At 37.6% G+C, this 26,495-nt stretch overlaps 4 protein-coding genes across 8 annotated transcripts; 3 read left to right on the forward strand and 1 right to left on the reverse strand.

Annotated features, from left to right (window-relative positions):
- LOC111809302 (protein NUCLEAR FUSION DEFECTIVE 4) lies at positions 1-3,275 on the forward strand. Its single transcript, XM_023695743.2, has 2 exons — positions 1-700; positions 2,034-3,275. The coding sequence occupies exons 1-2, from the start codon at positions 63-65 to the stop codon at positions 3,154-3,156; spliced, it is 1,761 nt and encodes a 586-aa protein (XP_023551511.2). The 5' UTR covers positions 1-62; the 3' UTR covers positions 3,157-3,275.
- Positions 3,276-4,694: 1,419 nt separating this feature from the next.
- On the forward strand, positions 4,695-15,404 carry LOC111809303 (uncharacterized). Its single transcript, XM_087116823.1, has 19 exons — positions 4,695-4,774; positions 4,806-5,060; positions 6,888-7,144; positions 7,262-7,417; positions 7,500-7,658; positions 7,757-7,840; positions 8,418-8,485; positions 8,573-8,908; positions 9,014-9,065; positions 9,184-9,339; positions 9,420-9,563; positions 9,641-9,743; positions 9,819-9,971; positions 10,087-10,141; positions 10,245-10,297; positions 10,524-10,593; positions 11,581-11,617; positions 11,718-11,778; positions 11,857-15,404. Exons 2-19 carry the CDS (start codon positions 4,886-4,888, stop codon positions 15,096-15,098), a joined length of 5,361 nt encoding a protein of 1,786 aa, XP_086972949.1. The 5' UTR covers positions 4,695-4,774; positions 4,806-4,885; the 3' UTR covers positions 15,099-15,404.
- Positions 15,405-16,254: 850 nt separating this feature from the next.
- LOC111808511 (putative pectate lyase 12) lies at positions 16,255-20,077 on the reverse strand. Its single transcript, XM_023694542.2, has 4 exons — positions 19,640-20,077; positions 18,550-19,456; positions 17,829-18,034; positions 16,255-16,566 (listed from the first exon to the last, which is right to left on the reverse strand). Exons 1-4 carry the CDS (start codon positions 19,780-19,782, stop codon positions 16,335-16,337), a joined length of 1,488 nt encoding a protein of 495 aa, XP_023550310.2. The 5' UTR covers positions 19,783-20,077; the 3' UTR covers positions 16,255-16,334.
- Positions 20,078-21,773: 1,696 nt separating this feature from the next.
- On the forward strand, positions 21,774-24,844 carry LOC111808512 (SHUGOSHIN 2). 5 transcript variants are annotated; one of them, XM_087116748.1, is made up of 12 exons: positions 21,774-21,972; positions 22,365-22,525; positions 22,603-22,640; positions 22,776-22,884; positions 23,013-23,036; positions 23,129-23,197; positions 23,277-23,312; positions 23,390-23,489; positions 23,572-23,623; positions 23,721-23,870; positions 23,986-24,141; positions 24,252-24,844. In XM_087116748.1, the coding sequence occupies exons 1-12, from the start codon at positions 21,927-21,929 to the stop codon at positions 24,553-24,555; spliced, it is 1,245 nt and encodes a 414-aa protein (XP_086972874.1). In that variant the 5' UTR covers positions 21,774-21,926; the 3' UTR covers positions 24,556-24,844. The 5 variants fall into 5 exon arrangements, with proteins under 5 accessions (XP_086972874.1, XP_023550313.2, XP_086972873.1 ...); XM_023694545.2 differs by having other exon boundaries at positions 21,775-21,972; positions 22,344-22,525; positions 24,255-24,844; XM_087116747.1 differs by having other exon boundaries at positions 21,779-21,972; positions 22,344-22,525.
- The last annotated feature ends 1,651 nt before the right edge of the window (positions 24,845-26,495 follow it).

Raw genomic sequence — 26,495 nt, forward strand, 5'->3', positions numbered from 1 at the left:
TCGGAGCCGGCGGTGGCGGCGGCGGCGGAGGAGGATCGTCAAGCGAAAAACGGCGTCGTTCCATGACAGCAATAACAGCCTCGTTCTTCGTCCACGTGGTCACCGGGCCTTGGTTCATGGTGTTCGCTTCATTCCTAATCATGTCCACCGCCGGAACTCCGTACATGTTCGGCCTATACTCCGGCGCCATAAAATCCGTTCTCGGCTACGATCAAAGCACTCTAAACCTAATCAGTTTCTTCAAAGATCTAGGCACGAACGTCGGAGTAATTTCCGGCTTAATCGCGGAAATCACGCCGCCGTGGGTGGTTTTGGCGATAGGTGCGGCGATGAACTTCGTAGGATATTTTATGATTTGGTTGTCGGTGACGGAAAACGTGGCGGCACCGGCGGTATGGTTGATGTGTCTTTACATTTGCCTAGGGGCGAATTCGACGGCGTTTGCGAACACCGGCGCGTTGGTGACTTGCGTGAAGAATTACCCGGCGAGGAGAGGCGTGGTTTTGGGGATTTTGAAAGGGTATGTGGGATTGAGCGGCGCGATTTTGACGCAGTTTTATCACGCGATTTATGGCGATGATTCTAAATCGTTGATTCTTCTCATCGCTTGGCTGCCGGCGGTTATTTCTGTCGCGTTTTTGAGAACCATTCGGATTGTGAAGGTCGATCACCAGACTAATGAGCTCAGAGTTTTTTACAGGTTACACTCGATTTCTTCCTTCCTTTTAATAAATACTTTTTTTTTTTTTTTTACATTTAAATAAATATGTCATTTTAATTTTAAATTTTTCAATAGAACTTGATTTTTTTTCCTAAAAAATGTTTGTTAATTATAAATTGATTTTACTGCATGTAAATTATTATTATTATTTGATTAATTTTGATAAAATAAATAAATTTAAATTATTTAATTTAAAATTTATTAAAAAAATACGTTGATCATATAATAAATATCATATTTTAGCACTAGATTAGTATAGTTTTTGTAATTGCTCAAGCCACTATCGGTCGATATTGTTCTTTTTAGACTTTTCCTTTCAGATTTCTCTAGGCATTGTCCTCTCTAGTGGATATTGTCTTTTTTTTAATGTTCTTTTTAGACTTTTCATTATTTTCCTAGGTATTGTCCTCTGGATATTATTATTATTTTTTTTTTTAATGTTCTTTTTAGACTTTTTTGGGTATTGTCCTCCCAGTGTATATTGTCTTTTTTGAACTTTTCTTCTCAGACTTTCCCGAGTATTGTCTTCTCTAAACTTCAGCTCGAGGATTTTAAAACTCATCCACCTTGGAATAGTTTCCATATCCCTACAATAATGTTTAGCTCAAAATAATCGAGTTTTTCTTTTTAGACTTTTCCGAGTATTGTCTTCTCTAGACTTTAGCTCGAGGATTTTAAAACCCGTCCACTAGAGAATAGTTTCCATATCCTTACAAATAATGTTTAACTCAAAATAACCAAGTGGCTCACAATTTTTTTTTCAAAAAAAAGTGGATGGAATATTAATGCTCTTTTTTCCTTTTTTTTTTCTTCAAATAAAATCTCAAATATGATTTTTTTTAGTGATAATTTTAATAATTTATGTAATTAATTACCATACTCAAAGTGCATAAGACATTAATTAATATTTTATCATGGATACACGAATATTTTTAATTAAAATAAAATAGTAAATAAAAATCCCCACCTCTAATTAATGGTGTCTTGACCATTAAATTTTTGTTTATTTTATTATATTATTCAAATATTAAATCAAAATTAAATAAATAACTGAGTTTTAGTGGGGTAAGTTTCAAAATATATACATAATTAATCTTTTATAAATACATATTAAAAAATTTAAAATTAAAATTAAAAGATACATCAAATTAAGTAGAGAAAAAAAAAATTAAACACTTTTGAAAAATAAAATATTAGATAAAACCCATGTAATTATTACTAATTTAGTCGTATTTATATTATTATTATCTGAAAAAAAAAAAAAAAAAAAAAAGAGACTAATTTGAATTTATTTTCATTTTATTATTGATAGGTTTCTGTATATTTCTCTTGGGCTTGCCGGGTTTCTTACGGTGATGATAATCCTTCAGCAAAAATTCAAATTCTCCCACATCGAGTACAGTTTCAGCGCCGCCGTGGTCGTCCTCCTCCTCTTCTTCCCTGTCTTCGTCGTCATCGCCGAGGACTACAAATTTTGGCGCAGAAAGTTGTCTGAATTTCAAAATTCTCCGCCATTCACCATCGTCACCGAAAAACCGCCGCAGTTACCGATCGAACTCGAATCCTCTGCAAACGAAGAAGCATCGCGCCTGAAATCCGCCGAAAAACCAGATCTACCAACGCCGTCGTGCTGGAAAACCGCCCTGAATCCGCCGCAGAGAGGGGAGGATTTCACGATTCTACAAGCGCTCTTTAGCGTCGACATGCTCCTCCTGTTTCTCTCCACCGCGTGTGGCGTCGGCGGCACTCTCACCGCTATCGACAACCTCGGCCAAATCGGCGCCTCTCTTCGGTACCCTAAACAGAGCATTAGCACATTCGTATCGTTAGTGAGCATTTGGAATTACTTAGGGCGCGTGGTTTCGGGTTTCACCTCTGAATTTTTCCTCACCAAATACAAATTTCCTCGAACCCTAATTCTCACGCTAATCCTCCTCCTCTCTTGCGCCGGCCACCTCCTCATCGCTTTCAATCCCCCCGGCGGCCTCTACATCGCCTCAATCGTCATCGGATTCTGCTACGGCGCCCAATGGCCGATTCTATTCGCCATAATTTCCGAGGTCTTCGGCCTCAAATACTACTCCACGCTTTACAATTTCGGATCCGTCGCGAGTCCGATCGGGTTGTATTTCCTCAACGTTCGAGTCGCCGGTCATTTGTACGACACGGAGGCGAACCGGCAGCTGGCGGCGGCTGGAGAGAAGAGAATAGCCGGAGAAGAGCTGAACTGCGTCGGAGTCGATTGCTTCAAACTGTCGTTCATTATAATCACCGGAGTTACTGTGATTGGGGCTCTGTTTTCGTTCCTTTTGGTTCTCAGAACCAGAGGGTTTTACAAGACTGATATTTATAGGAGGTTTAAAGAAGCGGACGAAGAAGAAGAAGAAAACGGCGTCGTTGCAAAGGATGAGAGAGATAAGGAAGGAAATAAGTAAAATATGGTTTAATTTTGGCTTGTGTCCGTCCTTTTTAAGTGTATTAATTAAGCTGTAATTAATGTTGTTTACTACTAATTAATCCTTTCCATCTTTTTCTAATATAAACTTTTTTTTAATTCCCTATTTATTTTTAATAAGAATTGGGTTCGGGGTTCGTGTGGAATTATAATGACACGACCTCTCTAAGTGTAGCTGAGTTTAGGGTATCTAGACAATTGATCCTCATCCCGGACCCAATTTATTTACGAAGAGAATTCTCTTCCTACTCCCTCCCCCACTATCGTCTAAACAGGAAATTCTCGCGTCCTTTCGGAGTACGTCTTGCAAGTTAAGTGAACATCTCTACTTTTACCTCGCATGTTGAAAATGTATGCTTACATCAACACGATCACAGTTAATGGTAAAAGATGTCAACTATTGTCCGAAATGTTGATGATTGAGGTATTTGATAACAAACAATTTTTATGGTTGGTTTGGATTACGGGTGTAGATTCAACCCGACAACCCGAACCGATAAGGGTTGGGTTGGGTTGGGTTGGATTAACATTTCGGGTAAAGTTGAGTTAATTTTTCTGAACCCAAACTGAACCAATTCGGTTTCGAGTTAGTGAGACAAAACTTTCGAGTTGACTCGATCCAAATAAAAATATATTTTGTTTAATTTATTTTATATTATTTTATTAAATATTTATATAATACAAACTATTTCTTAATTTAAGAATATGGCCGAGGAAAAGGTTATTAATTATATATTTTATTATTTTGTTCATTTTATTAAATATATTGTTTATATCCGACACTTATTTCTTTATTTTTTTAAATAATATAATGAACTTTTAATATATTTTGATTAATATTGTATTTCAATAATTATAAATTGTGGATAAATAAAACTTAAAAAAAAATTGACAACCCAATTTGAACCCAACCCGAAAATAGTGAATTGGGTTAGGTTGGGTTGTAAAGGTTTTGGGTTAGGTTACCAATTAAATCAACCCAAACTTTTTGATTCAGGTAGAAAAAATCCTTCAACCCAATTCAATTCGGACAGTGCAAAACTCTAGTCTGAATTTATTATTTAATCAGAGTTATTTGAGCTAAAAAAATTTACAATGTTGAGTTTACAAAATTCAATTAATCCGAAAACACCTTTAAATTTAACCTATTGGGTCGACCCATAAATTTGTTGGAAAATAAAATAGGTTATATATATATATATATAATATATATAATAATAATAATAATAATAATAATAATAATAATAATAATAATAATAATAATAATAATAATAATAATAATAATAATAATAATAATAATGGTAAATATTATAATTTTTTTTAAACCTAATTAGATTTACCATAATTAACCTATTTAACAAAATAAATCAATTAAAAAAATATGGTAGCAAATAATATTTTATTTACTAAAATTATTAACGATTGCAATTAAAAAAAATGAATTACTAATATTCAAAGTTCCAAATATAATTTAGAGAAAATAAAAGAAAAGAGATTAAAAATAAAAAAATAAAAAATAAAAAGGAAAAGGGAAAAAGAGCGAAACGCACCGTACCGTAGGAAAAGCGAGGGAATTCTGGTGAGAGCAGATTGATACACTCTCAACGCCTGAAGAGCGCACTCCATTTTCTCTCTCAATCTGGCATGTTCTTTCTGGTTCTTCACATTTCCTTGCCCCAATTTCAGACCTTCCCTTCTCCGCCCTAGCCATGGCGTCCAAGGGCAAGGGGATCGCCAAAGATGCCTCTCCCGGTAAACGGAAGCTTCGCGATGACAATAATTCCTCCGCTGCCCGCAAGAGGAGGGACCGGAGCGTTCTCCAGTTCTTTGAGGATGTCGCTCCTGAATTCGGTGGCGAAAGCGATGACAGTGATTTTTTTGATGGTAGATTCTCTCTCTCTCTCTCTCTCTCTTAAAAAAAAAAACATCGTCGTTGTTGTTTTCGTCGATTTTGGGGGTTCGATGTACTGTTAGGAGCTCGTTGTTGTGTACTGTTTTTCTACATTGTGTTTGTTCTTGAGATTTTGGTGTTATTTTTGTTGAAACTGTTAGATAGAAGTAATTGGTGAAAATGATCGCAGTTTAGGACTGTTTGTTCATTCATCCTAGATGATCCACCGCCTAAGACCCTTTTCCTACTTTGAGAAAGCTCGCTGAATTAAAAATTTTACTCAAATACTTTGATTTGAGAGACGTGTGTCTCATTCTCTAGATTGGTGATACTTTTGACATATTTGCTGAACATGTTGAGAGGCTTGCGCGGAATAGTATCCGCTGCTGTTAGCGAGATTGATCAGAGTCGCTGGATAGTATCTGTTGTGGCTCTTTCGTTTTGGCTTTAGATGCTTCAAATTTGGTAATTGATGAATGAACTGATTTTGGAATTCAAAGTCAGCAATGGCCGTAATGTTGTGGGTTTTTTTTTCCTTTCAAATTCCTCTCGTATCACTGTCTGTTGTCTTTGTACTACAAGGGTTTTGGTTTGGTTCTTGATCATGAGATGATATAAATTTTTATCTTCAAAGTATGTACTCCTCCCCCCACCCCCCCCCTCTATTTTTAGATAAATATTTGATAAGTAACAAACTAGAAACTAATAGAGAAGCACGTCAACCAAACTTTCTAAGCCAGAACTAATCAAGCTGAAACTAAGAAGTAACAGTAAAGAATAAATTTCAGAAAATGAGTTGCTATCACAAGTTTGGAGAGAGTACTCCAAGAGGCCGTATGAACTTTAGCCATCAGTTGAATTTTATTATTAGCAATCAATTTCACAAATCTACTTTTAAGGAAAGAAATTTCGGTCTTTGAAACTCTAACTTGAGAATAATAATTATTGGTACGGAGTGTTCATTTTTGGCTTTTTTGCACTCAATCGGTCCTTTTATATTTGAGGTCCTTCATTGTAAGAAGAATCATGTTTTTTTTTTTAAAAACATTTGGTGTGTTTGTTTGAAGTTGCATAGAATCATACTCGAAGTTGAAAGTAAGGCCTTGGAACCGGAAAGTTAAGTTCTAAGAATGGAATTACTTTTTTGGCTAAAAATTGCATTGATTTTTATTTTAATAATTTTTAGTTTTGGTGCAATTTTCTTTGAGAACCTCTGTCATATTCTCTCTTCTTATTGGTATTACTGTTGTGGAATTTCAAAGAAATGAATGATGTTAATACATAATCGCTGCAAACAAGCCGTAAGGATAGAGGTTTAAGCCTATAAGTAAACCCACTGAAACTTACTTGTGCAATCTGGATTATTTTTATTTATTTTTTTTATTTTTTATTTTTTTGTTTGTTGGGTGAGGTATTGTTTTGGTTTGGTGATCTATTTTGTTGGTTCTGTTCTGACAGTCAATTTGGGTTTCAAAAAACTGGTTTCTTCTTTGGTTTTTTCCTTTAATGATGGGTTGGTTTGGTGCCATTTTTGGTTCTAAAAAAATCAATGAGTCCCAACCTGCTTACCATTCTATCATGGGTAATTGAGCTCTCTTGATTCGTTGGCTGGATCCCCTTAGTGTTTCATGTAAATAAAGAAATTCTGTGAGAAAAAGGTCTGCTATTTTATCTATTTTCTTTTTGCCTGTGGTTAACAAAAAAAACAATCAATATTTTTCTATCCAAATTGGGGTGTATGTGTTACCTCTTTAAGAGAACAAGCCTCACGAAAGCTTATTCTTTTCTTTTTACTCAACCCTCTTATTTGACAAAAATAGGTTTCATGGAGGAAGATTTTGAGACAATATCGGCTTTTAAGAATGATGATGCAAAAGCTCAAAATATTCCTTTCTTACCGAAAGAAGAAGAAATGAATGAAGAAGAATTTGATAGAATGATGGAGGAACACTACAATCAAGGTCCTGGATACGGTGCATTTGCAGAAGAAAATTATGAGAACAAAAATTCAACTGGAAGAAACCCTCCCCTGCAATCTGCCAGGGATACTATCTCTCTGTGGAAGGTTAAATGCATGGTATGGTTTTAAATCAATGAAACAAATGCTTCAGACAAGAACTGAGTATCCAATATTCATTTTCATTTTTTCTAACTCCATTTATTAGTTCTTACGGTCTGGAAATTTTATTTGTAGGTTGGGCGTGAGCGGCAATCAGTTTTTTGTCTTATGCAGAAATTTGTTGATTTGAACTCATTTGGTACCAAGCTACAGATAAAAGCTGCATTTTGTGTGGAGCATGTAAAAGGTTTTATTTACATTGAAGCTCCTAGGCAGTATGATTTAATTGAGGTAACTAGATTTTCTGGTACTGCTAACATAATTTCAGTAGTTAGTAGTAAGTATATCACTTGATGGGCAACTATGGATCCAGGCATGTAAAGGCATAAGTGGAATATATTCTACCCGTGTAGCTTCTGTTCCAGAAAACGACATCTCTCAGTTACTTACTGTTCGAAGTAGAGTCAGTGAAGTTGCTGTGGGTACCATGGCCCGTGTAAAAAATGGAAAATACAAGGGAGACCTTGCTCAGGTAGAGTGTACAAACTCATGGACAGATTGGGTTTTAGCATTTTTAATCACTACTTTCCCTTTTTTTAAAAAAAAGTTAATATTTAATGTTTTCTGTAGATTGTTGCGGTCAACAATGCACGCAAGAGAGCAACAGTGAAACTGGTTCCAAGGATTGATCTCCAAGCAATGGCTGAAAAATTTGTATGAAGTCTTGCTTACCTTTCGAACTCTACCTTGAATGGTTGTAGTGTTGTTCTGCTTGTTGCAACTACTATATGATACTACATTACTGGCAACCATTATATTATTCCCTTACAGGCTTTACCTGGCCTTTTCCATCTAGATATTTCAGATAATACTTTGGTTATTCACTATTAGTACACCGCAAAAGTTTAGGTTCTTTTCAAAACAAAAACTTTGTTTATTCACTATAAGATCCAAAATGGTGTATTGGACGTGTCCTTGGTCAAATCCAAGAATATTACTATTAGATTGGAATGAAAAATTGTATCTGCTTTGGGAGAAATTGAACGTAGTTTAATGACATCATGTAGTGGATTGGAAAACCTTCTCTCATTTCACATGTTTTTCCGCATGAAAGAATTTGGTTATATATTTTCTGATGGAGCATTCAATTGTAAAATTTGTTAATGACAGTTTGTGATATGAAAGTCTCTCTCTAGTTTCTTCTATATATATATACTTGATGCGTTTATGTTTAAAGAGAAAAATGCCACTGAGTACATATTCCACCTGAAATAATCTCTTCTCATTATAGGGTGGAGGATCAGCTGCTAAGAAAACTTCCAATCCCGCACCACGATTGATCAACTCTAGCGAACTTGAGTAATAAGAAATAGTTTGTTGCTTTTATTAATTTTTTCCCCTTTATGGGTACATTGACATTGAGGATTTTTTCTTTGCTTTTTGCAGCGAATTTCGACCACTTATGCAATTTAGGCGTGACCGTGAAACTGGAAAGCTTTTTGAGTTTCTTGATGGGATGATGCTCAAGGATGGATATCTATATAAAAAAATTTCTTTAGATTCATTAAACTGCTGGGGGGTGATGCCATCTGAAGATGAGCTCTTAAAGTTCAAGCCTCCTGAGAGCAATGAATCTCATGATCTGGAGTGGCTTTCTCAACTTTATGGTGAAAAGAAGAAAAAGAAGATTATTAGGACTGAAAAAGGGGGTGGAAAAGGAGAGGGCTCATCGGGGTCTAGTTCCACGAGCAGCTTTGGAGATCATGATCTTATCTGTTTTGGGTGAGTCCTTCATTATATTTACTAAAAAATTGTACTAACAGATTTCTGTTGACTCATAACTCAGTCATTTTGCAATGGTATTGGTAACCGTGCTGTCCCTTGCAGCCGGAAAGATTTCGGGATGATATTAGGAATGGAAAAAGATGATAGCTACAAGGTATACGGTATACATGTCACTAAAAGTTTATTTATTTTTTTTACCTCGGGCGTCTTCACTTATTTCTATTACCTGTGTTTGTTCTACTCTCTTTCCAACCTACATTTCTATTATCTAGATTTTGAAGGACAGCCCTAATGGATCTGTTGTGGTGAATGTGCAACGGAAAGAGTTAAAAGGTGGGTCTTTGGATGCCAAATTTACTGCTGCCGATCACAATGGAAAGATGATCTCTGTTTCAGACAATGTCAAAGTTTTGGAAGGATCATTGAAGGTTTTTTTTTTTTGTGAACAATTTACCTGTTGATGGACCCTGTAAAGTAGGCTGTCTTACACAATTGCTTTGAACTACAGGATAAGCAAGGGATTGTTAAGCATGTATACCGACACACAGTATTTGTATATGATGAGAATGAGGTGGAAAACGATGGTTATTTCTGCTGCAAATCTAACAAGTGTGAGAAAATCAAGATTTCTTATGATGCACCTAGTGGAAAGGTCTTGTGAACTCTCTTTATTTTGTCGTTCAGTTGTTTAGCTTGTGCCCAATCCAACAATTTTTCTTCTCCATTTAGGAGGATGACAAGGGTTTCTCTGGTTTTGAGGATTTCTCCTCTTCTCCGAAGTCACCTCTATCACCTAAAAAGCCATGGGCAGAGAAGGAAACTGGTCGTGAGTGTATGTATCAATATTACTGATGCATAGGCGTTTTACCTTGTATATATTATTTTTGATGACCTTCTTTGGATGCAGACAACCGTGATGACAGAGGAGATGGAATGTTCTCCATTGGTCAGACCTTGAGAATACGTGTTGGTCCTTTAAAGGGATACCTGTGCCGTGTTATAGCTGTACGCAAAAGAGATGTTACAGTGAAGCTTGATTCTCAACAAAAGGTTCTTACAGGTCTGTTGGTCGTAATTGTATTTTGGCCTTGTTGAATATTCTATGAGTACTGGTTAGATTGGAGGCTAGACAATTTTTCCTCTGTTATTTATTTTCTTAAATTGAATTTCCACAGTCAGATCAGATTTTCTTTCAGAGGTACAGAGAAAGAGCTCTGCAGTGTCTCTTAGGTACTTTAACTAGAAGTGTCAATGTTTTCTCGAGCAGTTTATTATAGATTGTACCCCCGCTATCTCTCCCTCTCTCTCATGCAATATAAATATCATTTTACAGTGAGGATCCCCTAAAACCATTCGATATTCTGGGAAATGAAGGCAGCTCCCAAGGTTTGAATTCGTGTTTGAAAACTTGCGACTTAATTTCTTGTGTGAATGGGTTCACTTGAATGTTGAGAGGTTACATTAATCTATTTTCAATGCATTTTTCTTACCAAGTGCAGATTGATTTTCTTTGCATACAAGTTATTTTATTTTGTTTTTGCTATTTTCTTTTCTCTGAAAGTTTTCACTCTCTCTCGAAAATGATTACTAGTTGACCCTTGTTCTTTTTCAGATTGGATGGGCGGTACAGGGTCATCTGCAGGTGCTGATGGCTGGAATTCTACCGGGCCTTCGTCAGAAGGGTATGTTTTTGGATACCAATTACATGGATATTCAACTTTTTTTTTTCAATCCACAAGTTAAATTTAAGAAGAAAATGGAAACGAAAAGAACATTTATGGATAAGCTAACTTAATTATTTTACATGATCAAGTCTGAACTTTGTAGAATGTGATTATCTACCTGGTTTTCAATGTATCACCGTTCAAAGAAAGTTTCCTTGATGCTTTTCTTTACTACTTTTAACTATATGAACTCATAATCAGGCAAAGTTAGACAACGTTTGTCACTTTTACACGTGGATGGATCTGCAAGTGTGTATTTTCTGTTGAAATGCACTCAATCTTGTGGGGAGATTTATGAAGTTTTCCTTTCATGTTTTTGCTTTAAATATTTTACAGAGCTTTTCGTCGTGTTCTGTTTCAGAGGGCTTGCCCCACTAGCCCCTCTTTAGAACTTTTTATTCTCACGACATTTTTCTCTCAATGAACATCCTGTTTATTGTTTTTCTCTCTTCTTCTGTATCTTTATTATTCTTCTTCTTCATTTTTATTTTTTTATTTTTAATTTAGAAAAAAAAAACTTCTTGTTTCAATCTAGATAAATCAGCTGAAAGTTTGTAGTGCAATGATGTGTGTTGTGTATGATTATTTTTTGGTCAGGAGGGAGAGTGAAATTAGGTGATTGAGATATGACCATGAGAAATTTATAACGTTATGGTCAGAAAAATAGTCATGGATATATTCTGGCCATGCATGCATCAAGATGTGCAATGGTTGGAAAAATGTTGAAATTGTCATTTGTTTCTATGTCTGAATAAATTCCTTCTATTTTCTTTTTTTTTATCTAATCTAGAAATCATTAACTGCTTCACACCTTACAAAGATTATTTTTAGCTTTATCTTATCTAGGATCCAATAGCTGTTTATTGGAACCTCTGTAATTATGAATTTCACTACTCTCTCTATGTACCTCCACAATAATATTTATGCTATTGTACTTTCCTGCAGAAATCCTTGGCCCAGTTTCCCTGAGTCCAGTACCTTGGTTAGCTTTCCATCTCCCTTTGTTTCTTCTTTGTGCTGTTAAATGTTAATGTTCCAAAAAATTATCCATGCATATTCTTTCTTCCCTTTTCTGGTTGCAGAATGGTCCAGGGTCCAGTTCCACGAATCCTATTGGTTCTGAAAGTTTTGATGCTAAAAAAGGTACGATTTGATTTAGTAAATGATTCTCTATTATGCATGAATATCAACTGTTAAGAAGCTGGTTCATGATAATTATAGACGAAGATTCTCCTTGGGTGAGCAAGTCGACTCCAGATGCAAGCACTTCCTGGGGTGCTGCAAAATCAAGTGTTGATACTGCCAACAATGGTCAAGCATCTGGATGGGGAAAGAGCGATTCGTGGGGCCAAACTATTGCCAAAACTTGTTCTGATGACAATGCCTCTGGTGCCTGGGGCAAAACTGCTGTACCTAGTGGTGATTCTGCAGGCCTTACTGAACATACTTGGGACAAGTGGGACAAAGGAAAGCAGGTATCTTCTGATAATCAGACAGGAAACTGGGGTGATGGAACATCTGGAAAGAACGAACACAGTGCATGGAGCAGAGATAAAGATGCAGAATCTGGGGGGTGGAAAAAGACTCAAAGTGCTAATTTTGATGATGATAAGACTCCAGCGGAATCCGCAGGTGACTGGACCAATCCTGAAGCAGAAAATAAGGTGAATCCAAGTGGCTGGAATGAAGGCACTTCAATGAAGGGAAGTCAAACATCAAACTGGGGTAACCAGGATGAGACAGGTGGTTGGGGTAAACCGAAGAACGTGGGTAATGGTGGCAGTTCAGCTTGGAATAAATCTACTTCTGGTGATGGAGCTGTAGAAAACGACAGTTGGAATAAACCAAAACTTTGTAGTCATGATGAAAGTATTGGGAAAAAAGGATGGGGACAGAGTAATGAAGCCAGTGATAATGGTAACAAATGGCAGAGTTCAAGGTCTGATGGTGGAACAAAATGGGGCACTAATGAATCAGAACATGAGGGTGGGAAAGATAAATCTGATTCCTCAAGTTTGACAACTCCCAGAGGAGATCAATCGGTGGGAGGTTGGGATAAGCAGCGCAGTTCAAATGATACGAAAGCCTCTGAGGAAAATTCTCCTTGGAATAAGAAATCTGTTGAAAGTGGTAAAGATGGCGAGCTCAAGAATCAAGGCAGTGGTTGGAATGTTGGAAAAACTTCCGGTGGAGATTCTGCATCTGGGTGGGGTCAGGCCAGCAAGGAAGCTGGTTCAAGTGACCTAGCGGGTAACTGGGGTTCAAACTGGAAAAAGAATTCTGATGTTGGGAATGAGGATTCTAGTTTGGCCAAGAAAAGCAACTGGAGTTCTGGAAGTGGCAATTCTAACTGGGGCGAGAAAAGTAACTGGAACTCCGGAAATGAATATAATGCTAATCATTCCACCGGTGGTGCTGAAGCTCAAACTGACGTTTCAAATGATACCTCAGGTTATGGAAGTTGGAGGGGAGAAAATAGTGATAGAGGAGGATATAGAGGTAGAGGTGGTTTCAGAGGAAGGGGTGAAAGGGGCCGGTTTGGTGGTAGAGGCAGATCTGATAGAGGTGGTTTTGGCAGAGGAGGATTTGGAGGCAGAGGCCGTGGGAGATGGAATAGTGAAGGTGGTTCAAATGGTGGTGACAATAAAGGGTGGAGTAGTGGTGGTGGTGGTGACAATAGAGGGTGGAGCAGTGGTAGTGGTGGTGGTGGTGGTGGTGGTGGTGGTGGTGGTGATGACAATAAAGGGTGGAGTAGTGGTGGCGGTGGCGATGACAATAAAGGGTGGAGTAGTGGTGGTGCTGGCGGCGGTGACAATAAAGGGTGGAGTAGTGGTGGTGGAGGTGACAATAAAGGATGGAGTAGTGGTGGTGGTGGCGACAATAAAGGGTGGAGTGGTGGTGGTGGTGACAATAAAGGATGGAGCAGTGGTGGTGGTGACAATAAAGGTTGGAGCGGTGGTGGTGGTGGTGGGAGCAGTGACTGGGAGAAATCTGGATCAGATCGAGGTGGATTTGGTGGCAGAGGTCGTGGTAGATGGAGCAGTGGAAGTGGTTCAAACGACGGTGACAGGGAGAAATTTGGATCAGACCGAGGTGGATTTAGAGGCAGAGGCCGTGGAAGATGGAACCAAGAAGGTGGCTCACATGATGGTGACAATGGAGGGTGGAGGGGCGGTAGAGGTGGATATGGAGGTAGAGGCCGTGGAAGATGGAATCAAGATGGTGATTCAAATGATGGTGACAACGGAGGAGGAGGTTGGAGTAGCGGTGGTGGTGGTGGTAGCTGGGGGAAGTCCGGATCAGACAGAGGAGGGGGGTTTGGAGGTAGAGGCTCTGGCAAATGGAACCAAGAAGGTGGTTCAAATAATAATGGAGGGTGGAGCAGTGGCGGTGGTGCAGGGTCTTGGAACCAAGGAGGTGATGAAAAGAACCAGCCGCAGAGCTGGAAGCCGAGCAATGATGGTGGCGACAAATTTGGTGGTCAGCAGGGATCAGGTTGGAAGGAACCAACAAGTGGGAATGAGCCAAATAATTGGAAATCGTCTGGTTCTTCCGGTGCGGATCATAATTCTGGGTGGAACAAATCAACGACAGGCAAGGAGATTGAAGAGAGTGATAGTCAGAAGAACAGCTGGAGCCAAGCAACAAAGGTGGATGATGCTCAAGGCGGCGGAGGCTGGCAGAAGCCAGCATCTGGTTGGAATGGAGGAACTGAGAATCAAACAGTAAAGAATGATGTGAATGCAAGTGCTAAAGATGGAGGTTGGGGGAAGCCTGCTTCTGGTTGGAATGAGGGAAGTGGAAATCAGGGCAACAATAATTGGAAATCTTCAGAGACTTCTGGTGAGGGTCAAAGTTCCACCTGGAACAAAGAAGCCAATGTAGGTGCCCAAGGAGGAGGAGAAGAAGGGGGTTCGGAGAAGCCGACGTCCAGTTGGAATGCCGAGCAGCCTCAAGGAGGAGGAGGAGGAGGAGGAGGAGGAGGAGGGAGTTGGGAGAAGCCTACGTCGAGTTGGAATACCGAGCAGCCTCAAGGAGGAGGAGGAGGAGGGGGTTCAGAGAAGCCTACGTCCAGTTGGAATACCGAGAAGCCTCAAGGAGGAAGAGGAGGGGGTTGGGAGAAGCCTACGTCGAGTTGGAATACTGAGCAGCCTCAAGGAGGAGGGGGTTTGGAGAAGCCTCCATCCAGTTGGAATACCGAGAAGCCTCAAGGAGGAGGAGGGGGTTCGGAGAAGCCAATGTCGAGTTGGAATACCGAGCAGCCTCACGGAGGAGGAGAAGGGGGCTGGGTGAAGCCTACGTCCAGTTGGAATACTGAGCAGCCTCAAGGAGGAGGAGGAGGTTGGGAGAAGCCTACGTCCAGCTCGAATACCGAGCAGCCTCAAGGAGGAGGAGGAGGAGGAGCTTGGAGTAAATCCAGTTCTGCGGACGACGGGAAGTCGTCATCCGGTTGGGGTCGCTGATGGATATGGTAATATCTGAATTTATGTTTAGTAGGCAGACAAACCAAGAGGGTGTTTTAACTGTTAAGAAGACTGTTTCTTTTAAGGGCACTTATGAAAATCTTTATGACATTTGACTATTCTAGGCGATGCCATGGATTATAATCACAAACTATCATTCTGTGTAGTTCACGTCTTTGAGCATGTTTGATTATAACTAGGGAGGTTATAGGATCCAAATACCTTTCTCATGGGGCTTGTGGATGTGTTTCCCCTCCAACATGTTTATAAATGCCAGAGTCGCTGCGCCCGTGCGTCATTGTTCTACTTGATGGTTCGTTGATGTGTAGAGCTAGAGATTTGAATCTCTAATCTTTTAGGTATATACATTGATGTGTAGAGCTAGATATTTGAATCTCTAAACTTTTAAGTACCAATAGTTATATCTTGAATGACTAACTCTCTGAGAACAGTGGAGAGCGGATCTTTCCCTCCCAACATGTTTATAAATTCTGAGTGGCAGTTCCCGTGAATTATTGTTCTACTTGATGGTTCGTTGATGTGTAGAGCTGGAGATTTGAATCTCTAATCTTTTAGGTACAAATAGTTATATCTTGAATGGCTAACTCTCAGAACAGTGGAGAGTGGATCTTTCCCTCCTAACATGTTTATAAATTGTAAGTGGCAGTGCCCGTGCATTATTGTTCTACTTGATGGTTCGTTGATGTGTAGAGCTGGAGATTTGAATCTCTAATCTTTTAGGTACAAACAATTATATCTTGAATGACTAACCGGAAAGCGGATCTTTCCCTTCCAACATGTTTATAAATTCTGAATGGCAGTGCCCGTGCATTATTGTTCTAATTGATGGTTCGTTGGTGTTTTTTTAAGATTAGTAATACATAGGGTTGGAGATTCGAATATTTAATCTCTTGGTTGCAAATAGTTGTATCTTGAAGGACTAACTTGCAAAACAGTGGAGCCAATCTTTCACTCTCGTTTTGACGAGACAACGATCATCCTCGTTACCACATGCTGTGCTGCAGACAAGATTCCATTTTGTCAACGTTTCCACCGACTTAAAGACGTGCCATGTTTCATTAACGTTGATATTTTACAGGTATGTTCTTTTTATATCCTTAAACTTTTACCATATCTTATTTGAAGCACTCCAATGTTGGAAAAGTGAAAAGATCGATCTTTCTTTTTTCTTTTTTTGATTTATATATCTTTTTCCCTTCTGAAATTCTCCAATTACTACAATGATAATAAAGCAGAATCATAGTTGTTCGTGTACACAACTAAAACAGTAAGCAGAGTTAGAATGAGCATGTTAACAACTGAAAGACATGGTGGTGGTGGTGCACTATTCACTCCCCCGCCTCCACCGAATATCATCCCGAAATAGTCACCACCGCCATCACTGCCACTCGAACTCGAACTAGAGGAGCTTTCGTCTCCAGGATATGAGTAGCTCTGTCTATTCTCCCTACACAATTGAAATTGGAACAATGTTTTAGTTAAAACATCAATGACCATTGATTCCTACTCTTATGATTCAACTCGGTCTAAAGGACAAACAAATAAATATAACCTCGACATTATAGTTAGATAGTTCGGTTTGAGTTTAATATCCTACAAATTCTGAGGGTCGAGAATAAAACGATCAACAAAGCATCCGAATCTCTCTAATTGCTATTGGTTCTCTAATTTCACAATGAATGAATGTAACAATAAAAGATGTAAAAAAAAAAAAAAAAACTTGTTTGATTTCTTTAATTTATCTTAATTAGCTTCAAATATAAATTTTAAAATAAATTTGAATAATAATAATAGTAATTATAAAACTCATATATGAAAATAAAATAGTAGCAAAAAATAATAATTAATAAAAAACAAAATTGAGAAAGCTACAATTTTTAATCCACTTTTTAGGGTCCCACCATTTCCAAATAATATAAAATTGAAGTTGATATGTAGGGCCCACCATTTCCAAAGACAGTGGGCCCTAAAAGAAATGGCTGGAAAGCAAGAATTTCATATATATATATATATATAATTAATTAATTTAATGAAAAAACCCCACTTGCCCCAACTGCTTCTTTTTTCTGTCATCATACACACACATGCACTTACTCTTCCCCTTTTACCCTTTTTATGCTAACAACTTGAAAAGGCAATTTATTTTTTACTTTCCTTTTTTTTCTTCTTTTTTTTTTATTAATGTAAAGACATGACAGCTAGCGAATATTGTCCTATTTAGACTTTTCTTTTCGGACTTCCCTTTAAGACTTTAAAACACGTCGGCCCTTATAAAAGGTGTTTTGTTCTCTTCAGGGACGAAGGTAAGACATCACAATTAAATCCATAATGACAACTCTACCCTTACAATTGAATTAATATTACTCAAAAAAAAAAAAAAAAAAAAAAAAAATTAAAGAAGCTCTTAAAATGTAGCTGATAATTTTACTATTAAATAAAAATTTATGAAATTATATCCAATTATTAAAAGTGTTTGGTAATTTCACTCTCTAATTTTCTTTTAAATATGGGAATTATATTTTATTATAGAGAGACCAACATTATTTCATATCATTCTCTTTAAATTGATGACATTAATGGGAAAGCAATGGGTTCCTTTTCCAATAAAAATAAAATGAGTGAGCTGTTTTCAAGGGGCCTAGATTCTCTCAATTTTATTTTATTTTAAAAGCAAGGGTATTTTGGTAATTTCACAATGAGAAAAAGTACCTGGCCCCGCCGAACACACCGGCGTTGAGTGTCAGGCGATCGACAAGAGCGGCGGATTTGGGCGCCACACTCGACGCTTTAACGTACATATTGCTCAGTCCTTCCCCGGACGGCACAAAAAATGCTCCATTTACCATTATGTCCCCCTCCGTCCTCCAGTTCCACTCCGACCAATCCCCCGCGTTTGTGTCCACGCGCTTCGTCACCTGCACCACCCCAAAAACGGCACCGTTTCACTACTTGCACTTTTCCACACAGCCAATAATTATTCCCACGTGTGAACTGTAGTTAAGACTGTGGTTGACGACTGTCCCGTCAAATCCCCGCTTTAAAATATTTTTTTACTCATGCCCTTTTACTTTTAATATTTTCACTTCTGCCCCTTACTTTATAAGAAATTACTATGCATTAAAAAATTATAAAATAATTTGAAAATTAATACAGGTTTAAATAAATAAAAAATTAAAAACTTCTCCATATACAAAATAAAATATTTAGTTAAAAAATAATTTTAAATTGCTAAAATGATAATTTAAAAAACAAATTAAATTAATGATAAGTTAAAAAAAAAAAAACTGAAAATCATTTAGAAATCAATGAGGATATTTACCTTAATCCATCTACCTTGCCTATCAATAATTTCCTTCATCGGCGCGTCCCAATAACGCGCCGGCGAACTGTATTAATGAGTGGATACAGAGAGAGAATAACGTTAACGTACCTCCTTCGCGTTGGGATTTCCCGGAGCAATATACCGATTCCCTTGGCTGTTGATAGTCGGATCACCACTGCCGCCGATGGCGTACATCTCCCACGATCGGAAGTCGTTGTTAACGACATGAAAGTATCCTCGCCGGCACCGGGGCATCCTCTGAACGAGCTTCTCGCCGAACAAATTAAACGCAATCGTCACCTGCATAGCCGAATCCGGCGAGTAGCCGTCGTCGTGTCCTAGCAGCATCACCTCGTCGTGGTGCGAGAAGTAGTTGTTGGAGATCGTGATTCCGGTCGATCCCATTATGGCGTCGATTAAGCCATCGGTACAGTACGAGAGTGAGCAATGATCGATCCAGATGTTGCGCGAGCTGAAGATCGAGATTCCGTCGCCATCGGACTTTCCTCGGTATCCGATGTGCGTGGGGGACGACCGGATGTTGGTGTGGCCGGTAGGAATACAGTGGTGGATGTTGATGTTATGGATGATTACATTCGAGATGTATTGAAGTGTGACGCAACCGCCCCCGGTGATATGGACATTGGCGCCGCGACCATCTAGGGTTTTGTAACTGTTCATCATGAGTTCGTATTTGAGTTTGATTGTCATATCTGCAGCAAAAACAATCCAGAGAGGTTCGTCTTGAACCACGGCGTAGCGGAGAGTTCCAGGGCGGGGGTTCACGGGGTCGGAGTCGGAGGAATCTGTAACAACATAGATCTGACCTCCCTTCCCTCCCATGGCGTCTCGGCCGAATCCAATGCCGCAATCGGCGAGGCGTTGGCGATTGGCTTGCCAGTTCGAGTCGCAGCGCCAACAATCGTCGATAGGGTTTCCAGTTTGACAGGAACTGGATTGATCTTTCGAATTAACGGACAGCATTTGCCTCCGGGAAAAGGAATCGTTCACAGCCCTGCAAGAAACAAAGATATCCATGGATTAATGTGGACGGCCATGGAATCAGTCCCCTGCAGCTTCAGCAATACAGTATGCACAGCAAGTGTTCGATAAAATGCCAACAAGAGCAAAAGTGCAGAAAACCCCCATTTGGGGCATTTCTTGGTGAAAACCAACAAAACTGATACAAATGTGCTACCTCTGAACTTGATAAGCAACAGCTTCAGGATCTGGAAGAAGATGAGGAACGGTGAGATTGAAGGTGAAAGTAGCCATGGCAGGAGGAGGCAGAGAGGAGCTCAAAACCCAGATGAAGAACAGAATGCCAATGGTAGCAAACATATCTGCTACTAAATTTGGTTGGGAACTGCTTAATCTGAACAAGAACCAGAGGAAGAACAAGAACAAGAACAAGAAGACTCTCTTTCAGGTACCTTTCTCTCAAATTCTCAAGAACAAATCTACTTAACTATGAATGAATCTGCAAAACAGCTTAGGAAAATGAGAAATCAAAAAGAAAGAACATGGGAGAGTGACCCAAAAACCAGGTAGAATGGATGGAAGAAGAAGAAGAAGAAGAAGAAGAAGGAGAAATTGAAAGAGAAATGATTCTCTGTCCTCCTTCCTCTGTCTATTCTCTCTCTCTCTCCTCCTCCTCCTTGGCCCTTTAGGTGTGTCCTTTTGCAGCCTGTTGCTGACATTTTTCTACCTGGTTTTTGGGTCACCCAAATTTGTTGTAGGGATATGAACACATTATTCTAATAGGGTATAGTCCAGAGACACAGACAAGGAGAGGGAAGATGGGCTTCTTCCTTCTTTCTCTGTCTCTCTATTAAAAGAATCTGTGCTGAGCTGAGCTGAGATGAGACACTCTGTTCTAATGTTCTTTATTTTGATTCTTCATTAATATCTTATGCTTTTTCCTTTTGTGTTTAATGTTGTGTTTTTTGAGCATTTTAGTGGTCAGTGCTACTTCAATTTTTAATTTTCGTCCTCGATCAACCCGTGTTAGTTTATGGTTGTATGGCCGTTCATATCAGGTCAATACGGGGGTGTATGGCCGTTCACTAGAATTCTGTGTTAAAATGTCTCGAAATGTAATAGAGAGATATGACTGATTGTCAACTTCTCCTTACTTGAATAGTTATATATTGCTAATCCGTTGTTGTAGTCGTCTTTGCTTGCATGCTATATAACACTATAACACTGTTTTCAATCTCTCACTAAGTCTTGTTTTCAAACTCTATTTCGAAAATCTCTCTGCTCTCGTTCTCTAAGACCTTCTTCTTAAATCTGAGCTAGAGACTTGAGCATATGTCGTCTGATCGTAGGTGACGCGCACACGAATTGACTTAACTCAGTCGTTGCTGAGAAGTGAATGCCGAAAAAATATATGTGTTTAGTGTTGCATGAAAAAATTCACAATTTTATTATATTGTTTAGTTTTAGATAATTAACTGTACGTTAAATTTGTGGTCTCGAGTAAGGAATGCATGTTAATTATTGCAATGGACGATCTAGTAAAAGAATCTAGATATTTGATTTTTAAAATATCGGATACATATGGAAATTATTTATTTGAAAATTATTAAAGGGATTATTTCATTTCTTTAATTTTTTTTAATTCGTTAATTTTAAAAAGAAAAAATGAGGAATTTACTCCAACTTAACATATGGAAATTATTTATTTGAAAATTATTAAAGGGATTATTTCATTTCTTTAATTTTTTTTAATTCGTTAATTTTAAAAAGAAAAAATGAGGAATTTACTCCAACTTAAAAAGTTATTTATTTATTTATTTTTATTTATTCACGTAGCTATGAATGAATAAATAAATAAATAAACAAAAATATCAAAATTAAATAAATCTGAAATAATAATAATAATATTATTAATATAAAAAAATATTGATTTGGAAAATATATAATGGTTGGAGGTTGTAATATCTAATTGTCAATTATTTCACCATCTAATTAATTCCATCAACTTGCATCAAATTAAAATATATTTTTATATTTTTTTAATAAAAATTATTTCATGATAGCAATGATTATGAACTTATAGGTATACAAAAGTCAAAGAACATTAATAAACAAAAAAATAAGTTATTTATTAAAAAAATTCGTGGAGATTTTTTTTTAATTAATTATTGGTGAGCTATTTGAGAATTTTATTTTATTATTTTAATTATTATTATTATTTTTTCATATTAGGCCTATCAAGCCCATTACGGCCCAATATGAAAGCCCATCGCCCCAATAGAAATATTGGGTTCGGGGTAGCCGTACGAAGTTTTGAAACAGGTTCGAACTTGCTTCGGACAGCCGTTGTGCTCCCGGTACCATTTTACAATTTTACCCTCATCTTATATCAATTTCGCGCTTAATCCTGCTCGGAATTCATTTCTCTTTTCAGTAACTCTGTCCTTTCCAAGATCCGTTGTTCGAGCAGAAAGATTTTAGGATTCAACCATAGAGTCTCCAACATGGAGTGTAGCATTTCGCTCGATTCGAAGAACTACGGTGTTGGAGGTACTTTTTGTTTTTGATTTCTTCCATTAGGACTAACTTCTTGATCTGTTCCCTCTATTTCTTTCGAATTTTGCAGATTCCTTACTGTTAGTTTTCCTGAAAATCATTCGATTTCGATGAATTGAGGTTGCTTAATTGGAATCCTAATTGCATTTCGTGGTTTATATGGTTTAACAAGGATTCTAGGTTTTGAATGCACACCATTTACTCCCGTTGTTTTTACGATTTTTAGGGTTTTTCATCTGCATGCGTTTTTGTAGATTTTTTGGAGAATAATTGAATTTGGATGAACTACCTCGTGCTGTTCTTAGTAAATTGAAGCTAGTCATTCACTAGTTTAGTATGCATTGAAAGGGTTTGTTGATATTTAGCTAGTCAAAACATGGAAATAGCTGGAGTGAAAACGATGAAGAGCTCCAAAGTAGGAGGCGCCCAGAGGAAACAGCTTTCCGATATAAGCAACTTGAAGGAGCAACCTGTACTGCAGAAGGGAGATACGAAGCAGCAGTCTAGTTTGCTTAAGACCTATGAATATGTTGATAAGTTACAGAAGGTACTTCTGATGTGTTCTATAAGCTGCCCAGTTTGATTGGCTCATCTTATTGATGATGCCTTTATTTTTCTTTCCAGGAAAATATGGCACTTACGAAAGTTCTTGCAGAAAGAAAGTATCCTTTGTGACGGTCATAATCCATAACAGAAACAGTCTTTGTTTTTCTGTTCGGGCTTTATATATACATACGTACGTACGTACATATATAATCGATGAACTTTCTTTTTCCTTGATGAGTATTTTCGAATAGTCGTATAATTGAAATAAGTGGAAATGAGTTAGAGACATTGAGAACCAATTTTCAGAAATTGCAGCAGCAGAATCTGCAATTCGCCCAAGCAAACAGTCAAATGTTAGCGGTAATCTTGCACCTGCATCTTTGTGTCTTTAGTTTCCATTTTATCACTTGTTCATGGCAAGCTAGTATCCTAGAAAATAAATTTTAATAATCTTCTACACTTAACGTCGTGGTTCTTTCTATTTTTAGGAACTTAATTCAGGTAAAGAAAGGGTGAGTGAAATTTCTATCATCTGAAATTCGATTTAGTTTGCAGATCGAACCCTTTAATTTGCTGCAACTGAATGTAATTTTATGTTCTGCAGCTGAAAGCCCTTCAACACGAGCTTGGATGTAAAAATGGCATTCTTAGGTCAAGAAAACTGGATTTGGAGGTTACTTTAATTTTTATTAGTCATTTCAAATTTGCAATTAAGTGCTTATTGATTATTGACACCGAAACTCTTCTTCCAGAGAAAAGGAAAAGCAGCGACATTTCAGCCTGGAGGGGTACATAAACAATACTGTTGTTATTCTTTAGTAAATATTTCTTATGCTACTTACCCTTTTCTTTTCTCTACCTCAAGGTAGGGACCGCCGGATGTAGTGAGGCAGCGGAATCTATGAATACAAATGAGGGTAATATGCCTTGCAAAACTAACAGGCGACGACAATCCAGACAAGAATGTAAGTGCCAGTGCACAAATTACCTTCAGCTTCAGGATATGAATATTGTCATTTTCTATAACCAATTCTCTTCTGAATGCAGCTTTTGGCACTTCAGTTCTTAAGACAGAGGTTCAGAAGGTTGAAAGCAAAAGGTCTGTTCATGGATATGTAATTGCTATATTTGGACTTATCTGATTATATTGCATACCAAAGATAAATCGAGTATGATCTTGATTGAATTTCTAACAGGCCTAGAAGGCAATCTGCAAGATTCAAAACCGAGGAACCAGTGGCTGCAAACCACATCTTGGAGACAGATAATTCCAATTCTAATGATGCTTTGCAATGTAAAGAGACTTCAGTTCATCGAGCAGAGGTTCAAAAGGTCGAAGGCAAGAGGTCAGTTCATGGATATTCAATTGCTTTATTTGGGTTTTATGTTTTCAGGATGTATTCAAAATGATGTAGCATAAATACATATTGATGAACATGAGCTTCATTGAATTTTCAATAGGCCTTGTTCGAGAAGGCAGTCTGCAAGATTGAAAATTGAGGAACCGGTTGCTACAAATGACTTATTAGGGATAGAAAATTTCAATTCTACCGATGCTTCTCAATGTAGAGAAACTTCAGTTCTTCAAACAGAGGTCCAGAAGGTTGAAGGCATAAGGTCTGTTCGTGGATATTTAATTGCCTTATTTGGCTTCACATTTTCAGAAAATTTTCCAGATAATATAGCATACAAGAGATATTGAACATGAACTTCATTGAATTTCTTAGCAGGCCTTGTCTGAGAAGGCAGTCTGCAAGATTCAAACTCGAGGAACCAGTGGCTATCAAAGACTCACTTGATACTGTAAATTCCAATTCTACCAGTGCTTCTCTATGCAAAGAGATCGTATGTGAAGTAAAAATTGTTCCAACTTCATCAGTAGAAACAGAAGATAATGGCAATTCTACTGATAGATTTGAAGTTCAAGAACGTCGGAGGACATCCGTTGGTAGGCCGTTAAGGCGAGCCGCTGAAAAAATTCAGTCCTACAAGGAAATTCCACTTAACGTCAAGATGCGCAGACCGGTATGATCAATCCTAACCCAAATTTCCTTTTCCTGTTGTCAAGTGAGGGGAGAGTTGTGATCACTAGTTTTGTATCTGTATCCTTTGATAGCATTAGATTGTGCACTTACTGTAAAAAGCTCGAGTTTGCTTCCGACATTAAGACTAGACGATGAAATCAACCATTCACAACACCTTTTAGGCTAAAATGACCAATTAGTTAGGACTGTAAAAAAGCTTCCTTGAAACAACCCTATTGTTTTGTCTTGGCAAATTAAACTGATGCATCTAGTCGGATGTAGCACAATTGTTTATACTTCAAGTCTAGCTCTTTGCCTATCTGATGCTTGAATTAGTCCAAGTCTCTGTTTTATCACACTTATGCTGGCTTTTGCACATCAAGCCAATCTTCATTCTTGTCCTTCCTTTCCTTTTCTCTGTTTGACTGTCTCCCTGCATAGCTTTAGTTCTTATCTGATATGAACGTCCAGTAGCTCAATTGTGAGATCCCACCTCAATTGGAATGGGGAATGAGTGCCAGCAAGGACGCTGGGCTCCGAAGGGAGCGGATTGTGAGATCCCATATTGATTGAAGTGGAAAACGAAGTATTCTTTACAAGGTTGTGGAAACCTCTCCCTAGAGATGCATTTTAAAACCTTGAGGGGAAGCCCGGAAAGGAAAAATCCAAAGAGTACAATATCTACTAGCAGTGAACTTGGACGGTTACAACATCTCTAAACTCTAAATTGATCAAACTGCACTTATCTCTGACATGCATATTCTTTTGACAAAATGATGGGTCCTAGCTTGTTAAACCTTCAATGGGTAGACAAAAGAAAAGGGGTACCAAGAGAATGTACTAATTTTTCCTCTTTTCATGTTTCATATTAGATTTCTTCCTAGCTAATTTGCCTCCGGACCTTCGTTTCGATCCTTTTCCTTCTTTGACCTTTCTTTGGAGCTCTAATCATCCAAAGTCGGAATCAGTAGTATCTCCAAATGACCAATCTACTGTTATATGGTAAGGTAAGCATTGTTCTTTCAGACATAGTCGAGTGTTGGAAAATTACGAGGAGAGAAAGAACATGTGGTGGTGTGTGGACCCCTAAAGAATTCACCTGCTCTCACATGCTAAAGAAAAAGGTGGATTTTATGTTTCATCCTTTTCTCCTTCAAATCCTCCTCCAAGTGTAAAAGAAAGAAAAAAAGCTCAATGTAAAAAAACAAAAAAAGAAAAAAAAGTTTCACTTTAGTATACCTGTTGTTCTTCATCGCTGATAGATCATAAAACTGGTCGAACCTTACGTTTAGACAAAGAAAAAAGTTCGGTTCCTCTCCCTATCAGTCTCATTACTTCGCTCCTCACATTTGCACCTACTCACTCATCAATCACGGTGTTCAGCTGACTTACACTAAAGAGAGAAGTTTCTAATTGTCCGCCAAATTTCCTAGAAGCCGTAAGAAATTTCGTTTTTTTCCTCTCTCGGATCCTTCCTTTTTCCTTCCATTTTTTGTTAATTGGTTAAATATCATTTCATGTAAGCTTTATCTTCACTAACTTTAGCATTTATTAATTTATATTTAGCACTTCTTTTAATATTACTTGTCCATACTATGAAAGTCTTGGAGTTTGTTTGTGTTTTTTTTTTCCAAAAAAAAAAAAAAAAAAAAAAAAAAAAAAAATCAATGATATTTATGTTTATTTAATTAAAAAAAGTTATATATATTTTTGTACAAAAATGGTTATTGTTATATTAGTGCGGTAATATTGAAAATTTGTCCCTATTTATTCTATTATTTTAAAATTATATTTACATCATGATTTTCAGTAGAAATTATCATTCTTATTTAATAATTTTAATAAAAATTAATGTTAAAAGATGATTTAAAATATAAGAATTAAATTTAAATATTTGAAATAAGTACAAAAACTAAAATTATATATATTTTTTAAATAAATAGAATT

This window comes from Cucurbita pepo, chromosome 13, assembly GCF_057944985.1.
Source record: "Cucurbita pepo subsp. pepo isolate OVF chromosome 13, ASM5794498v1, whole genome shotgun sequence".
Classification (NCBI taxonomy): domain Eukaryota; kingdom Viridiplantae; phylum Streptophyta; class Magnoliopsida; order Cucurbitales; family Cucurbitaceae; genus Cucurbita; species Cucurbita pepo.

What these genes read in the sequence shown, in the direction of transcription:
- LOC111809302 (XM_023695743.2), top strand. Translation starts at nt 63, where the DNA reads ATGACAGCAATAACAGCCTCGTTCTTCGTCCACGTGGTCACCGGGCCT. An exon ending in GAGCTCAGAGTTTTTTACAG is followed by an intron (nt 701 to 2,033) that starts GTTACACTCGAT and finishes TATTATTGATAG; the next exon opens with GTTTCTGTATATTTCTCTTG.
- LOC111809303 (XM_087116823.1), top strand. Translation starts at nt 4,886, where the DNA reads ATGGCGTCCAAGGGCAAGGGGATCGCCAAAGATGCCTCTCCCGGTAAA. An exon ending in ACAAGGGAGACCTTGCTCAG is followed by an intron (nt 7,659 to 7,756) that starts GTAGAGTGTACA and finishes TGTTTTCTGTAG; the next exon opens with ATTGTTGCGGTCAACAATGC. An exon ending in TCAACAAAAGGTTCTTACAG is followed by an intron (nt 9,972 to 10,086) that starts GTCTGTTGGTCG and finishes GAATTTCCACAG; the next exon opens with TCAGATCAGATTTTCTTTCA.
- LOC111808511 (XM_023694542.2), bottom strand. Translation starts at nt 19,782, where the DNA reads ATGTTTGCTACCATTGGCATTCTGTTCTTCATCTGGGTTTTGAGCTCC. An exon ending in GTTGCTTATCAAGTTCAGAG is followed by an intron (nt 19,457 to 19,639) that starts GTAGCACATTTG and finishes TGTTTCTTGCAG; the next exon opens with GGCTGTGAACGATTCCTTTT. An exon ending in GGTGTGTTCGGCGGGGCCAG is followed by an intron (nt 16,567 to 17,828) that starts GTACTTTTTCTC and finishes TCAATTGTGTAG; the next exon opens with GGAGAATAGACAGAGCTACT.
- LOC111808512 (XM_087116747.1), top strand. Translation starts at nt 21,927, where the DNA reads ATGGAGTGTAGCATTTCGCTCGATTCGAAGAACTACGGTGTTGGAG. An exon ending in TTAATTCAGGTAAAGAAAGG is followed by an intron (nt 23,037 to 23,128) that starts GTGAGTGAAATT and finishes TATGTTCTGCAG; the next exon opens with CTGAAAGCCCTTCAACACGA. An exon ending in CGACATTTCAGCCTGGAGGG is followed by an intron (nt 23,313 to 23,389) that starts GTACATAAACAA and finishes CTCTACCTCAAG; the next exon opens with GTAGGGACCGCCGGATGTAG.